We start from the raw sequence: 16,310 nt of genomic DNA, 5'->3' as shown, positions 1-16,310 counted from the left end.
GGGAACAGTTAGGAAACATGTAAATCAGACTCTTACCGAAAACGTAGTGCGCGTGGCTGTTTGGAACAGCCTCTCGGGCAGGACCTCCAGGACCCAGCGATATGCCCCCAAAGGAAGTGGGGCTTGGTGAGGTGGGAGCACCTCCCCGCAAAAGCAAAGCGCCAGGGAGCAGAGTCCTGAGCTGCCTGCTGGGTGAGAGCGCCACCTACCTGTTGGCTTGGCCCTCCTCTAGGGTCTCCTTGGCTCTGCTGGGAAATAGTATTTATTACTGGCCTTTAGAATTCCACTTTCTGTTCATCATCAGTTCAAGGAAAGCAGTTTTTTTTTTTTTTTCCTTGAAGGAACATATCAACAGCAGTAGCTTTGTCTTTTCACTTATTATTATTTTACAAATTTTATTTATTTTCCTGCTGTACAACAATGTGAATTAGCCATGCGTGTGAGCTCAGTAGCCTCAGTCGTGTTCGACTCTTTGTGACCCTTCGGGCCATAGTCCACCAGGCTCCTTTGTCCATGGAGATTCTCCAGGTAAGAATACTGGAGTGGGTTGCCAAGCCCCACTCCAAGAGTCTTCCTGACCCAAGGATCGAACCCGGATCTCTTACCTCTTCTGCACTGGCAGGCAGGTTCTTTACCCACTGAACCACCTGGGAGTGTGTATACATATATCCCCTGCCTCTTGAACCTCCCTCCCACCCATTCCCCCATCCTGTCCCTCTAGGTCATCACAGAGCACTGAGTTCCCTGTGCTGTACAGCAGCTTCCCACTAGCCATCTATTTTACACACGATAGTGTCAGTGCTGCTGCTGCTGCTGCTAAGTCACTTCAGTCGTGTCCGACTCTGTGCTACCCCATAGACGGCAGCCCACCAGGCTCCCCAGTCCCTGGGATTCTCCAGGCAAGAACACTGGAGTGGGTTGCCATTTCTGTCTCCAATGCATGAAGTGAAAATTGAAAGTGAAGTCACTCAGTCGTGTCCGACTCTTAGCAACCCCATGGACTGCAGCCTACCAGGCTTCTCCGCCCATGGGATTTTCTAGTCAAGAGTACTGGAGTGGGGTGCCATTGCCTTCTCCGAGTATCAATGCTGCTCCCCCAATCTGTCCCACCACCCCCTTCTCACTGTGTTCACAAATCTGTTCTCTACCTCTGTGTCTCTATTCCTGCCCTGCAAATACGTTCATCGGAACAATTTTTTGTAGATTCTATATGTATGTATTAATATACAGTATTTGTTCTGTCTTTTCACTTTAGATTTAAATAACTTTCCAGAGACACTAATGGTGAGATCTTAAACACAGCTGCCCTGTATCTCCCATTGACACGCTCTTATCTCACTTGGAACATAGGCTCTGCTTCTCCCTCCATTTCCATGGGCTGTGATCCCTGGAGTGCATTTCTCTCTCTTGAAGTTTGTTGGACGAGTTCTGAAGTTCTGTCAAAATTTTTTGCGTGGATTTTTACAGAACTTGAGTTTTGGTTGAGTTGCATTTAGGATTTATTTGTCCTGAATTCTGGGACACGTGGAATTTGGCTGGTGGGAAGGTGGGTTGATTGGGCACTGAATGCAGCCTGATGTAGGGTGTTCATTTATCCAAATATTTCTTGACCTCCTACTCTGCCTAGCAGGGTAATAGACGCCATGGAAATAAGAGATGAGAGAAAAATCCTTACCTGCAAGGCGTTTGTGGTCCATAGGGAAGGAAAATCAGGAAAGAAAGGTTGACAGTGTGGCTTACTAAGAATTATGCACAAGAGGTTGTGGTGAGGGACACCCGCCTTATCAGGAGCCTGAGGACAAGCCCACCAGAGGGATGACTCAGGCTGGTTCTCGAAGGGCACCCGGTGTGAGACAAGCAGGAGAATCCCGGGTAAAGGGCAGACGCTTGACAAGAAAGAGCTCTGAAGAGAGGAAGGGACTCTGGGTGCAGGCCCTTCTTCCTCTGAGGCTGAAGGGAGAAAGGCTTGTGAGGCACAGGCTTCGGAAGGGGGTGGGATTGAGAGAGCCCTGTGGGGGCCTGGATTTCTCTAGGTGACTCTGGAGAGCAGGGATTGCAGCTGGAGAGAATGGCAAGTTTCCAAGCAGCCACACATGAAGCCGATGACAAGCACAGATGCTGGCCCGAGGTCCCCACGGTTCTGGGAGCCAGGGTGGAGAAGCAGAGCCATGGATGGTTGAATTCACAGCAAGTAGGTGTAGCAGGAAGCTCAGGGTACCAGCGAAAAGGGCATGCATGCCAAGTCGCTTCAGTCGTGTCCGACTCTGCAACGCTACGGACTGTAGCGAGCCAGCTCCTCTGTCCATGGGATTCTCCAGGCAAGAATACTAGAGTGGGTGGCCATGCCCTCCTCCAGGGAATCGTCCCAATACAGGGATCAAAGCTGCATCTCTTGTGTCTCCTGGATTGGCAGGTTCTTTACCACTAGCACCACCTGGGAAGAAGGAATTCCCTGGTGGCCCAGTGGTTAGGACTCCATGCTTCCACTGCTGAAGGTGTGGGTTCAGCCCCTGGTCGGGGAACTAATATCCCTCAAGCCAGGTGGTATGGCCAAAAAAAAAGAGAAGGTGGGTGGGGAGAGTTTAGGCTGGTTGGGGACCTTATGAAACCAGGAGACACAGAAAATGGAGGCCCAGGAGCCTGGCAGACCTGAGGTCCAAGAACCCTGGCCACACAGGACAGGATAAAAGTTCTGGGTGAGGAAACAGGAGTTGCCAGGGGTGTAATATGGTAGAGCTGCTGTGGAAAATTTTGGCAATTCCTCAAAAAGTGAAGAATCACCATATAACCCAGCAATTCCACATTCAGGTATTTACCCCAAAGAACTGAAAGCAGGGACTCAGGTGCTTACACCCCCGTGTTTCCAGCAGCATGGTTCACAGAAGCCAGAAGGTGAGTGGTTACTCACTTGTCCATTAACAGATGAATGGATAGACCAAATGTGGTGTGCACAAACAATGGAGTGGTATCAGTCTTTGAAGGGAACGAAATTCGGATACGTGCTCTAACATAAGTAGACAAACCTTGAAAACACTGTTGAGTAAAAGCAGCCAGACACAAAAGGGCAAATATTGTACTGTTCCACTTACATGAAGTGTCTTTGTTGTTGTTGTTGAGCCTAGAAAAGGCAAATTTAGGGACAGAAAGTAGGAGGTGGTTTGGGACGATGAAAGTTCTAGAAATAGCTAGTGGTGAGGTGTGCACAACATTGTGAATGTAATTAATGCCATTAACAGTACATTTTAAAGTGGTTAAGATGGTAACTTTTAAGTTATGTATATTTTAACCACTTTATGGTGGTTATGTATGTGTGTGTGTATATATGTATACATTATGTGTATATATATATATATATATATATATACACATAAAAGATTGCTGGAAGGGTGAGGAGGCCCAGTCAGAGGAATGTGGAGTTTCTCACGGTGGTAGAGCGCTGGTGGGCAGTGCTGGGGGGGCTCTGGTGCTGGTGAGTGGGGGGCTGCCTGGCACTGAAGTCTGGTGAGATGGTGGGCCTGGATGCACAGGATGGGGACCCCTCACCCAGATCTGGGATGACTTTGGGGAGTGCTTGGGACAGATGACAACAACGCCTTAGGCCTTCGGGATGGAGCTGGGAAACAGCAAGGTGAGTCAGTGGCAGTGAGACGACCCCCAGTCCAGCTGCCCAAGAGCAGGTAGTGACATGACCTCAAGACTTCCCCTCTTCAGGCACAAACAGTCCCGCCGGCAGATTTCAAATGCAGTGGTGGGTTATGAACGTGTTCAGAGGTATTAAATATTCTCCAGAGGGCTAAATAACTTAAGCTGTGACTCGTATTAACCACCTCTGCAGTCTCAGAACTGGTCTGGTTCTAGAATAAACAAACATGCCAGGGCGAGTGTACAGTGATTCCAAACAGTTTAATGTAACTCCAAGACAAAGTGTGATTACATTTCTACACATATACAATATGCATATGTGAGTTTACAAATTTTAATTAATAACTCGTTTCACCTCAGAGACCGAAAAAATGATCAAAAAGAAACTGTGAGTAACAAGCTATAACATAGTTCACCACAACGGGACCCCCCCCCTTCCTCACCCTACAGTTAGTAATATTACAATTAAAATAACTATATTCTTCTATAATTTTTTTCTGTTAAAATCATCTCATAAATTTACAATGCTATTATTAGTTTCCAAGACTAATATAAATTCACTCCATTTTTCTACAACGAAAATGATCATTAATTTAGAAGCACACGACGTCATGATGAAAAACACAAGCATTTTAGTAGCAAGGACTTGATCAGTTAAGAATTATTTTTCTTGTAAAACATTCTAAAGCCAAGTAAAATATCCATTCTTATAACATACCTATAATATGAGACTAAGGAATAGGTTACATATAGGCCTACAACACATTGGTTTGTCTTTTTTTAAAAAAAGTAGACATTTATAAATAAAAAAAGAAAAGAGGGACAATTCACATAGGAAAAAGAGGTACACGAGAAAATACTGTTGCACGCAATAATTTTCACAAAGATTAACATGGATTAACACTTTTCTTTTTTTATTACAGAAACCGTATAGTGAAGGAACACAACAGACCAGGGCTTCCATAGGGTAACTGAGCTGAGATGACCTGGCAGAGAAAGATCTGGGCGAGATGGCCCTGGGGAGGAGCCACGTTCCTTGGACCGGCGACCGAGCCTCACCGGGTCTCCTCTTCCCTGCTCTCTTTCTGGGGAGTGAGTCTTTCTATCCAGAGTGTCCTGATGTGTGGGCTGTTGAAAGGTAAACATTTCTACAGATGCCTTCTCTTTCCATCCTAATGGATACCATTTTTGGAAACGGGATATAATATCAGAGGCTGCAGCTCAATACATGTGGTCAAAGCAAAACGGGATGGAAAATTCCAGTCATTCTGATGTGTTGTACCGCCCCCCCCCCCACACTCATCTCTGCCCTGTTACTGGGGACCCAGAGAGAGCAGCAGTACCCTTCGGGGCCACCTGCCTCCACTGCAGCCCGAGGTGGTGCCTGGGTCCCCTGCATCCTGCTTTTCCAGTCCATGTGCGACGGTGCAGCCTGGGTCATCCCCGGCTCCTCTGATATACCAACCAGCTTCTAAAAGCTCCTCTCCTTCCTCATCCATAAAGCTATACTTTTCCTATCCGAAATTTGGTTTGATATATATATACACACACATATATATCAACATCTATTATCTATACAGTGATTCTCCTAGACTAGAAATCCTACCGCCCCAAAGTATGACTTCCGGGTCTACTTCATTTGGTTAAAGAAACACACACAAAGAGGATGAGGAGGTGCTTTGGGGGCCGGAAATGATTGTGCCCTGGAAAAGCCATGGGAGAAAGCTTTAAAGGAGCAGTAATGCAACGGTGAAAGGGTGGAAAGTGACGGGAAGGATGAGACGGCAGGGAGAAACCACGTGCCGTGCAGACGTCTACAGGAGTATCTGCCGCAAGGGAGGAGAGGGAACTGGGGTGGGGCACGCTTTAGGTTCCATTCAGAAGTCACAGAAAGCTACAAAGGATGGGCATGGTCAAGTCACTTTCCATTTCCCAAGTTCTTCCTTATAACCTGAGCCAAACTATTAAAATAATAATAATAAAAATAAATCCATTGCCCCTTCAACCAAGCAGGCGAATAGCTAACAGGGAGGCAAGACCACCATTGGCAAGGCTAAGCGGGTCCTTCTTCCTGGCTCTTGAGAGCCTCCTGGGTGTCCTGGGTGCCTAGGCATGGATGGGGCTGTGGGACAGCAGGGTGGAGACCAAGGTGGCCATGTGTGGGGGCGGTGCGGGGAGCAGTGCCCCAACACAAGAAGGGGGCAAGGGTGCTGGGAGGTTGGCGTGGAGGCTGGCTGAAAGGAAATGAGAGAGAAGGCAGAGCCCTTTTTTCAGATACAGCATATTTACTTAAAAGAAAAAGCTAATTTCTATTCCTCTGTTTTTTAAAAATATGATTAAGCCCCAAAGACAATGACATAAAATATATTTTGTTATTTAAATCACGGGAGAAAACCAAACAGAGGAAAAGTGATAGTTGAATTAGGAGGGGCAAGACAAAAACTATTTTACAGTGACATTTCCAACTGAATACTGTGATAAGAACGTGCTATCAACAGAGTTCACAAGGAAAAAGCAAGTGCATTAAGAACCACCACCAGTTCCCTGGTCCCAGGTGTTTGCAGTTTTTAAGGTGTTATTTGCTAAAGGAATGCCCTTCAGATCACAGCAGGTCCTCTGTGCTAAGGTTGTGGCACAAAAGAAGAAAGGAACCAAAACACTTAGGGCAACTGGTGCCCTCCAGGCTGCTTCTGCATGGCGACGGGGCCTCTCAACTGTGACCTCTGCTTGGATGGATCTCATCATCTGCCCCCCTAGCTGTCCTTCAGTCTCCAGTCCCTTCCTCCTGCTCAGCAGCCCTTACAATCTCTAGGAAAAAAAAGTCTAGGCCTCTTCTTTGGGGTTGGCCCGCTCTCATGCCTGGAGGATGTACTACCTACCCTCTGTTTACTGAATAAAACTATGAGCTGTTTAAAAAAAAAAAAATCTAGATCCCACCTCCTAATGACCTAGGCTTCAAACAGAAGTTTGATAAAGAGTAAAAAGTAAACATATCCTTTTACACTTACTTTGTTTTAAAGGACAAAAGGAATAAATGACAGCAGATATACGGAAAACCCAACTAGTAAATATAGGCACGGGGGTGTATAATTCTCCCCTGCAAAACACCAATCAGAGTATTGCTGGGGCCCCAGAAATAGCAGCTGTACCTTCGGGGCCACCTGAATCCCAGTGTCTTCTACTGCCTGGTGTCTGGAAGTCAGTGGGTCGATGAATAAATTAAACATTCAAATCAAGACAAAATCAATGAACTAGATGTCTATTCTCTCTGCCTCTTTCAAGATGTCAAAGAGAAGGCCTTGACCACCAGTGTGCATATCACGGGGCAGATCTGTGCACCTGGCCCAGGCTGTGGACTCACCCCTTCCTGCTCAACCTGGAAATCCCTTTACATTCTCTCGAGTTCCCATGGAAACCAGCAATACAGATGGAAATGCTCATGGTGGGCTACAGTAGGGGCAGAACACACCTGCCTTGGGGGACGTGGCCTCCAACTAAAGAGGCCATTGCTGGGGTCTGAAGATGTCAGTTATAAACAGAAATTTTCTTTAAAAAGTACCAGTTTAAATGTAAACTATAAAATACTTTAACTATAAAACGTGGCCAGAAATATGTTTAGCTATCCACAGTCAATTGTTTATAGTTTATGCATTTAAAATGTGACTCTCTTGATATCTTAGAAGGCTAACAGCATTTTACAGTAGCTAAAAACATATATACTTAAACATGTGCATCTGAAACTCACATTTGATTACAAAACACAAAGAATATTCTCTCCCTTGGTTTAACTTCTGTTGTAAAGATTACCTATTTTCAGAGTTCACTTAAGCAACAATGACCAGGGTGTGCAGTAATTGTTATTTTCAGCCCACACAGAGTTTATATTTATAGTCTTTTAAATTCCAAGAGCAAGCTGGCTACATGATTTCAAAAAAGGCTAAAACCAGGATGAATGCCCACATTTGAGGTAATTATTGCCATCAGGTCACAGTTTGTGTAAGATAACGTATCTAAAACCTTCTTAAGAAAAAAAAAAAAAAAGAAGTCTTCAGGTGTTCTGTCAGGAATTCCAGAATACCTGTTCAAACCAACCAGGATCTCAAATTCTGATTAGCTGGGTTTGCTTCCAATGGAATTAAAGCTCTAGAAGACTCTAGAACTTGTGTAAACTACCTAAGAATTGAGGCAAACATGCCTGGAGCCAGTCAATAAGGAAATTTTTAAAGAAAAAAAAAAAAAAAAAAGAAACTGAAAACCCCATTCCAAACAACTGCAGAGATATTTTGTAACAAATAGTAATGATTTCCCACAAAATTAAAAATCTAGTTCTAAAGCATTGCTAAATTCTTGCCACCTTTCAACCAAAGGAAACACCTTTCTATGTTACTGTTAATCTCCCACCTCAGCCTGAGGCTCTCCTTCCTTGTATCCTGAAAGTTGGCTAATTTTTCTTCAGTTTGCACAACTGTTGCTTCCCATTTCTTTGAGAAAGAAAACTATCTTGAAAGAAAACTTAATTTTGTTCCTCTTTCTAAACATCATCTTGATCTCGTCTCTCTCTTTTTTCCTTTTTTTTTTTTTTTTTAAATTTTTAAACACAAAGAAAAAACAGTTCCTGGACACCAGACTCACACATGATATTTACAAATTTGGTGTGAATCCCGCCTTTGGTTCTACCCAGAGCTGAAGAGTGGACCGATTACAGAGACCAGAGTCGTTATGATATTTATCAGTGCAGTAAAAAATAGTATTTTGAAGAAAATATATACTTTTAGTATTGCCTTTCTAGAATTAACTATAAGCAAGAAAAAAATATTTTTTTAAAAGAAGAAAAGAACACTTTTTTTTTTCTTCACTCTTATAAGAGTCTGTTGTAGCAGCAGCACTACTAAAGCTAGTTGGTACACTGAAAAGGAATTGAAAATGAACTCTACTATGATCAATCCAAAGAGACTCCCCTAAGATTTTCTCTAAAAGTCAAACTAATTCTGCCCTTGCTGCCTGCATCAGATTCAGGACTCCCTCTACATACAGACCTTCTGCTGAGCTCCGCGCACAGGGCAGGGGTGGTGCGGGGCAACGCTCCTGTGAGGCCCTTCTTCGCGCACACACCCAGGAGACAGCTGAGGTTGGCGTCTGCGAGCTGGGCAGACCCAGGTCACGGCCGGCCTTCCCTACTGGCTTGTGTGATGCTGGGCTGGTTACCAGTTCACCAAGCCGTCTGCCTCATCTGTAAAGGGACTAGTACTGCTGATTTCATAGGGCTGTTATGAAGACGAAACGAAACGCGATAAACAGGAGCGACTTCCAGCGCAATGTCTGGCATATAGTCAATGGGAGCATCATTAGGTGGTTCACCAGAAACACGAGGCCACTCACTGATGATTATTTAACAAGGGAAACAAATTCAGTTAGTTAGTAAAGGTCTCAAGAACACAAAATTTCACTAGAAGCTCGGGGATTTGGGGCCACCCCCAAATCCTTGTATTTCCTTTCCTTAACACAGCCTACTTTCTCAGAGAGTCGACTGTCTCACCAATTTCCTCCTCTGTAAATGGAGGAGAGGAGTGTTGTGAATAGGGGTGAGCCTGAGGGTACCGGGAGGCTGTGCTCACCAAGGGCTTGGGATGAGCCTGGTGTATTGAAAGCATTCAACAAATGTTGGCTCCTACTCGAGGGACATGGCAAGTTCTAACAAAGAGACAGTCAATGTGAAATTCTAATGCAATGAGAGTGCAATTAGGGGCTCGCAGGGGCTCCTGGGACTCAAGCTGGGGCGTCAGGAAGCTCCCTTCTGGCAGAGGTACCCTGAGCAAGCATGCCCTGCAGAAGGGTCACTTCTCTGCAGATTCTCACTGAGTCTCAAATGAAGAACTGGCTCAGAGCTGGCTCTCTTGAACTTCTGGGAGCTGCCAGAAGGATGGGAAAAACCTCTCCTAGGTTGGGTCACTCAAGTGAGTGAGGGTGCCAAAAGCCTTCAAGGGGTTTCTACTGACTTTAAATATCAGTTCGCCATCTCCAACTCTCCAATGAGTCCCGTCTGTGGAACTCGGAAGTGAGAGTCCTAAGGCATTGAAGCGGATAAGTACTGACCCCCTGAGCCCGGTCCTGGCGTGCACCTGACCCAGACAGAGCCACACCTCCTGGCCGGTCTGCTCCAGCGGATACCCGAGGTAACTCGAGGTGAGTTCCACCCACAGATCCATGCAGTACCTCCAGTTTCCTGACAGCAGCAGCATTTGGGGGTTACAAACCTCCATTCTACTTACAAGATGAGCACAGTTTTAAAATAAAGGAAAAACAAAAAAACCAAAACAAGTCAGGCAAGAGAAGGACATAAACAGGATTGCATCACTGACAGAGTTATTGCCGGGAGAGGAAGGAGAGCGGAATGCCATTCTGTCCACATCTGGGGGTGTCTTTGAGGAGAGGGTCTTTGGCTAAAGAAAGGAACACTTTCACCTTCCTTTCCAATTTGGTTAGGACAGCTCTAGCTTGCTCAATTCTGAGGCTTCCCCATCTGAAATCTCTAAGACACACCAGAAAGAAAACATAGAGAAGGGGCAAGAAGCAAGTAGGGTCCCTGGGGCTGGAATATTTCATGGCAGAATCACTTGGGCTGGTGTTGAGCAGCGCCGGGCAAGGTCTGCGACCCGCAGAAGGAGCCCTGGCCTCTCTGCTGCTGGAGGGCACCTCGTTTTTCTCTTCTGCTCTGTCCCCGCAGCTACTTAACAGGCCATGGAGAGCCCCACATCCGACCCCGCCCCCAGCACCAGAGAACCCAGGATGAAAGCTGGGGCTGGCCCATCAACCCACCACGTTTCATCAACCACAGCCCATCAGCAATAGTTCCTTAAGCCTCCTCATCTCCTTCCTCCAGTTTCCAAGAAAGTCTGCTCCACTCACTCACACACACTCACACAACCCAAATCCTCCACCACAAGCTTGTTCAAAAATGAGTGTCTGCAATTCCAGAGATCCGGTCGAGGGAAATCCGCCTGTTAGCAGCTGGGCTGATCTTTCCTTGCCTTCCTTACATCCCACAATCTGGTGTCTGGGCGGGTTGAGTTTTCAGGCTCCTGCAGCCCGCCAGCCACTCACCACCAGTAAGGCCAGAATGTAAAGACAGTCCAGGAGACAACCAACCCTTCCTTTCCCTCTGAATTCGACCAACCACATGCTCCACGTCACAGTATTAATTGGCACCAAGCCTCAGACTCTCCCACCCATCGGCCTGCTCACCCTTCCCTTGGAAACAGCCAAAACATCGTGAAAGGAGGCACTACGCACAGAGATGGCGGCGCAAACACCCGAGGCACCCGTGAGACCGCAGGAGCAGAAGCAAATCAACCTGCGGTTCCCAGCGCTCCGGTTCCCAGGCTCCCCTTGACCTGTCTTTTTTAGCCTGCTCCTCTGAGCCATAACCACGTTGCTTCAGTGAAGGAGGATGGAGCCAATTCCAGAGCAGATGATGTTCTAGGTTATTTGTGGTCTACATGAAGACTAGGTTGGCATCTCTCCACTTGGGAGCTGCGTCCTGGGATGGGCAGCCTTTATTCAGCCTACCTGCCAGGGCGACTCAGGGTTGGAGGGTGGGGTGAGAGTTCAAGCAGCTGCTAAGGAACCCACAGAGGGGCTCATCTCTCCCACTAGGGCCTTCTCCGAGGGCTTCAGACCCACAGTTTTGTGCTTGGGTTGGAAGAAAAAGGCAGGTGGGGACGCGGGGAGGATACTAATGTTCGCTGAGTGGTGGGGGGCTGGGCATGGCCTGGCGTCTCCCTTCATTAGCCTCAGTGAAGCCCGTCATTCCAGGCCTTCCTTCACCCACCTGGGGCCTGGTAGTTTCTGGGTTTGGTGGGCAGCATGTGGGCACCTCAAGCTGATTTAGAAAGCCCATGGCACCCAGCATGGTGGCCTGAAGGGCACAGTCAGAGCCCAGTGGGCATCGCTGTAAGGCCACACTGTGCCCCTCCACTGGCCGAGTTCAGGGGGGCAGCAGCCCGCACTGTCCAAGGATCTGCTGGACACGGTCAGTGCTCTCTGGCCTCCTACTATCCCTCTTTTATTATTATTACCTTTTGGCTCCACAGTTTGTCCCTAGAATTGTGTGCTGAGATGTACTGGGTGAGGGCAGGGACTGAAGAAGTGGGCAGTGTGGTTTGTGAGGGGCAGGGAGGCTGACATCTCCCAGGGGAAGGTACCACCTGCCTAAGCACCTTCCATCAGCTCATTACCTTCAGTGGCTTCTAGGAGGCAACATTATCTACACACTGAAGGGTATAAGCCACACTTCTAGTGGGCTGATGGGAAATGGGAGGACTTTTAGGGAAGGGGCTGGGTCAGCTCTGGGCAGAGGGCTTCTTTTTTTTTTTCCTTGACAGGTCAGTATAAGATGTGAGGCAGGCCCAGGGTCTATTCAGCAGATTTCAGAAGAACAGGGAAGGTCAGAGAGGACCATGCTGAGGGTTCAGCCTCCAAGATGACTCCTCAGATCTCTTCCCAGGCCACTGAGAATCTAGAAAAATCTAGTCTTGATGGTGACCACGAACCATGCTGTCCAAAGCCCAAGTTGGCTTACAGAGAGATAAAGGCTTTGATTCTTCTTCAGGCTTTTGTTCTCTGGTGGATCATTCTTGACAGCTTTTTCCTGATTCCTGAATCCTTCCATCTTTTCTTTTCTTTTTGGTCTGACAAAACTGGACATCTGGATGTCCCTCCTGTCTACTCAGATACTCACAGATATAATAAAATAAATTTAAATATTAAAGAGAAAACACAAAGATACTTGGAATAAATGTGCACTTTAAAACCCCAACTAAAATATCAAAATGATGATTAGGATAATAATTACAAAGGTTAATAACCAAAATAATTAGTACAATAATATTATCTTTATGAGCAGCATGAAACTTTCATTTCCTGATCAGGAAGGAAAGGAAAGAAAATGTCAGGTGAAAGAGTAACTTCCAACTTAAGGAGACAAAATAATTTTCATTAAAGTGGAAGGCTACGTTGTCTTTTCCTGTTAAAAGATCAGATCTAGAAAGCGCTGGAAGTGAACAGTACCAGGGGTCCAGTACGCTACCCAATAAGGCAAAAACGCTGGCTCGTTTGCAGCCATGACTTGTGCGACTGGGCACGGGGAGGGTCGGACGGGGCACGGCTGCCCTCTGGATGCCGAGAGTCCGGAACAGAGACCCGTCTGCAGGCTGGCGTGGCTCCGTCAGTGCTCGGGCGCACGTGTCCTCTGGCACATTCCCCGCCCCCACCCCCACGGACCACTTTCTGGTTGTCTCAGAATGGCGGCACTTCCCCACATCCAGATAAAAGATGCATTGACTGTGGCGCCATGAAGACACCATCGTGTCCCGCCGCAGGTGGCTCCTCGGCGGACACGGGGTCCTTCCTTCCTTCCAGGCTGAGGCCGGGACTAAGCTGGTTCCAACCTGGGGACTGATTTCTTTGTAGGATAAGTAGAATTGATGCATGGAGAGGGGATATTTTCCAGAGTTATTTCACATTTCACAGCTAAGAGCTAAGGTAAGGGCTGGGCTTCGTTACTGAATTAGGTCGGATATCAAGATTAAAAACACCTTTCACAGTAGATCGTTAAGGGAGACCGCAGGATGGGGAAGGAAAGTGAGGGAGGGTGGGTGCAGAATGCTGTTTGAACCCGGGAGCGATCTCTCTGCACCTTGGAAACTTGGCTTTGGGGTCAGGGGCTCCGCATCAAGCATCAAACAATAAGGACCACAGTTAAAATTCCCGTCTGGGACCAGACAGCACCTCCCAATGTTTTCATGTGTAACAGTAATTTGCTATGGATAGAGAGACCTCTCCACCCCCACCCCCACCAGTGTTCAAAGCCTGAGGAAATTTCCAGAACGTTATCAACGATGCACAGAGGGCAAACGGCAAACTTCCTTGGAAACTTGACTGTCTTTGGGTGTGTTTTCCCAAGGGCGGTCCAAGATCACCGGTTTACCCTCATGAATGTCCCTCCAGCCTTCTGCCCACCCGAACCCTCAAAGACCAGAAACGAAGGCATGCCTGGGGTAAGCCTGGGTAATGCGAGGAAAGATTTAGCAGCAAATGACGGTTGGCGGTTGTCTACAGAGAAAGGGATCAGGCGAAATGGTTGAGAGCAAAACACAGCCTGGTGGGGTGGGAGGGTGGAAGCAGAGGCCAGATGGGCAGGGCTGGCGGGATGGAGTGAGTGTGGGGCCGGTCAGAACACGGGGCGGGCCACCAGGTCCGCCTGCAGACAGCGGGTGACCAGCCGGAAGCCAGTGCCTGGCCTGGAGGCCGTAGGCGGCTCCTCTCCTTTGCTCCTTGCCTCAGAAGCAAGGCCAGCATTCTTGAAACTGAGATGGGATCTGTGGTCTACAGACGGCAGAGCTAGCCCGCTGGGGGCAGAATTGGGTGAGGGTGCAGGGTGGGGAGTCAGTCTCTCTTGCTTTGTCCACCAGGAAAAAGCCATGCCAAGCCATCTCCAGCGTCAGCCTCACCCACCACCATCCACCTCCCACAGTCCTCTCCTGACCCACCGGCTCTCCTAGCCCCTGCCAGTTCCCTGACACTCCTCTGCTAGCAAACAGCCCGGGGAAAGACAACAGGTTATTAAAAAAAATTGAAAAAAAAAAAAGGAAAAGACCAGAGTAAAATGTCGCAACAGCACAGAAGAAGGGCTGAGAGGCTGAGACGTGCCTCAGCCGGCTTCTTGGAGTACCGTGGAAGTAAACCCTCAACCGCGTCCCCGGTCGCTAAGGCACTAGGAGGAAAGGATGTAAAAACCAAGTCTGCGAGAGCCGGAGGCGGTGCCGGGGGCGGGAGGGCGCACCGGGATCACCGCGCGGGGGACGTGCCTGCGTGAGATCGCCTTTCTTGTGCAATTACAGTGAGGATAGTCTGTTGGTATCAATGGGGTGAGCACAAAGCAGCACACAGTTGCACACTGCTACATTTACCAGGGTGCTGGCCACGCCGCAAGCCCTCCGCTTTGAGACGCGGGATGCACTCAAAGAGATGTCTTCAGAAAAGACCAAAAAAAAAAAAAAAAAAAAGGCGAGAGTTTGCAACACACATCATTAATGACATTTGAGGAATATCATTGCTTAGGGATTTATCCAGAGTGCTCAGAAAGAGAAAACACACCCTCTCCCGGGGTCCTCCTTCGGCCCAGCTGCCCGCCTGCCCTCTCCATTGGTCCAGGCAAGTGGACCAGAACCAGGCTCCGCCAGCCCTGACCCAACCCCCAGACACCAGCCTCCTCAGGCCACGGCCTGTCCTTTCCAGACGGCTCCCAACCCATTATAGAGTTCTGGAAAAATCCCTAATCCTTACGTTCAATCATTAAAAAATCTATTGGATTTCCATATCAGGTGTCCCTGACAGCAAATTCTTAAACGTCACTTGCTGCCATATGAAAATAATCTTTGAAAAGTTCATAAAGTTCTTCAAAAACGGAGGCCCCCCTCCCCCTACTTCTGGAATCTTCCGTGGCTCTTCTTCTCCTTCTTTCCAGTTTGGTGCAGAACGGGTTCGTGAGCTGTGGTTTTTGTTTTGTTACTGACGTTTTATTTTTATTTTTTTTTCCTTTTTCTTTTTTAAAATAAAAAGCATAGATTTTCCCCCCTCCTTAAATCCCTTCCTTTTCACAATGTTCTCTCCTCCGCTCTCAGTCCTCCTACTTCCTAGTTCAAGTTTCACCTGTGTCCCGTCCCAGCCCCCCACCCCTGCCCGTTTGCATTGTTGCTGTGCGGCATCTTCAGTACAGAAGCCCCAGCTCCCCTCTCCGTCCCTCCTCCTCTCCCTCTGGCCAGCCTCCCTCCCGTCCCCTCCCCTTCCAGTGTTTATATGTAAGGGTACTGGTTGACCTTGGCCGGGCTCAGTGGGTATCCAGTGTAGACTGTGGAGGCCGGAGAGGCGCTGATGTAGGTCTGGTGGGCAAACTGGGCTGGATACTGACTCGGGTGGATGGTGGGCGAGGGCAGGACCCGGGGGCCCATGCTCACGGGGACCTGGTGGACGATGCCGGCCGGATAGGCAGTGTGCTGCACGGCGTGGCGCGCCGAGCCTTGGGAGGCCACCAGGTGGGCCACGGTGCCTGTGGAGCCCAGGGCTGCGGGCGCCGTGTAGGTGTAGAGGTGGGGCTGGGCGGGGAGGTGGGCGGCGGCGGCGGCGGCGGCCAGGTGGGGGTGCACAGTGCCGTGGCTGGGACTGTTGTGCGGGAAGGAGTATGGAGCCTGGGCCATCGTGGGAGTGATGTAGGCCTGCTGCCGTCGGTGGCTCCCGGCGCGGTCTGCGGCAATGTGCTGTTGAGCCTGGAGAAGGACCAGGAGGACCGCGTTGAGGGGGGCGGGGGGACTGGACACACGCATGCGCAGAAGAGCATAGGGGGAAGCGGGCAGAGAGGTAGGAAGAGGAGGGGGAAGTGAGGACTGGGGAGAAAGCGGAAGTGAGGGCTGAGGTGAAGGCGGAAGTGAGGGCTGGGGAGAAGGCGGAAGTGAGGGCTGGGGAGGAGAGTCAGGAGGAGGGTGGGGAGGAGAGTCAGGAGGAGGGTGGGGAGGAGAGTCAGGAGGAGGGTGGGGAGGAGAGTCAGGAGGAGGGTGGGGAGGAGAGTCAGGAGGAGGGTGGGCAGGAGAGTCAGGAGGAGGGTGGGCAGGAGA

General features: G+C 48.7%; 1 protein-coding gene across 4 annotated transcripts in view; it reads right to left on the bottom strand.

The window, feature by feature from the left end:
• HIPK2 (homeodomain interacting protein kinase 2) overlaps positions 3,885–16,310 on the bottom strand; it is a 206,734-nt gene continuing 194,308 nt past the window's right edge. For all 4 annotated transcript variants that reach the window (XM_018046873.1, XM_018046874.1, XM_018046875.1 and 1 more), the window contains exon 15: positions 3,885–15,965. In XM_018046873.1, coding sequence (XP_017902362.1) covers positions 15,495–15,965 — 471 coding nt within the window. In that variant the 3' untranslated portion in view covers positions 3,885–15,494. The remainder of the gene's footprint in view (positions 15,966–16,310) is intronic.

Source organism: Capra hircus, chromosome 4 (genome assembly GCF_001704415.2).
Source record: "Capra hircus breed San Clemente chromosome 4, ASM170441v1, whole genome shotgun sequence".
Taxonomy (NCBI): Eukaryota; Metazoa; Chordata; class Mammalia; order Artiodactyla; family Bovidae; genus Capra; species Capra hircus.
The sequence above is the reverse complement of the archived record's forward strand: the minus strand, read 5'-3'. Positions and strand labels throughout refer to the sequence as shown.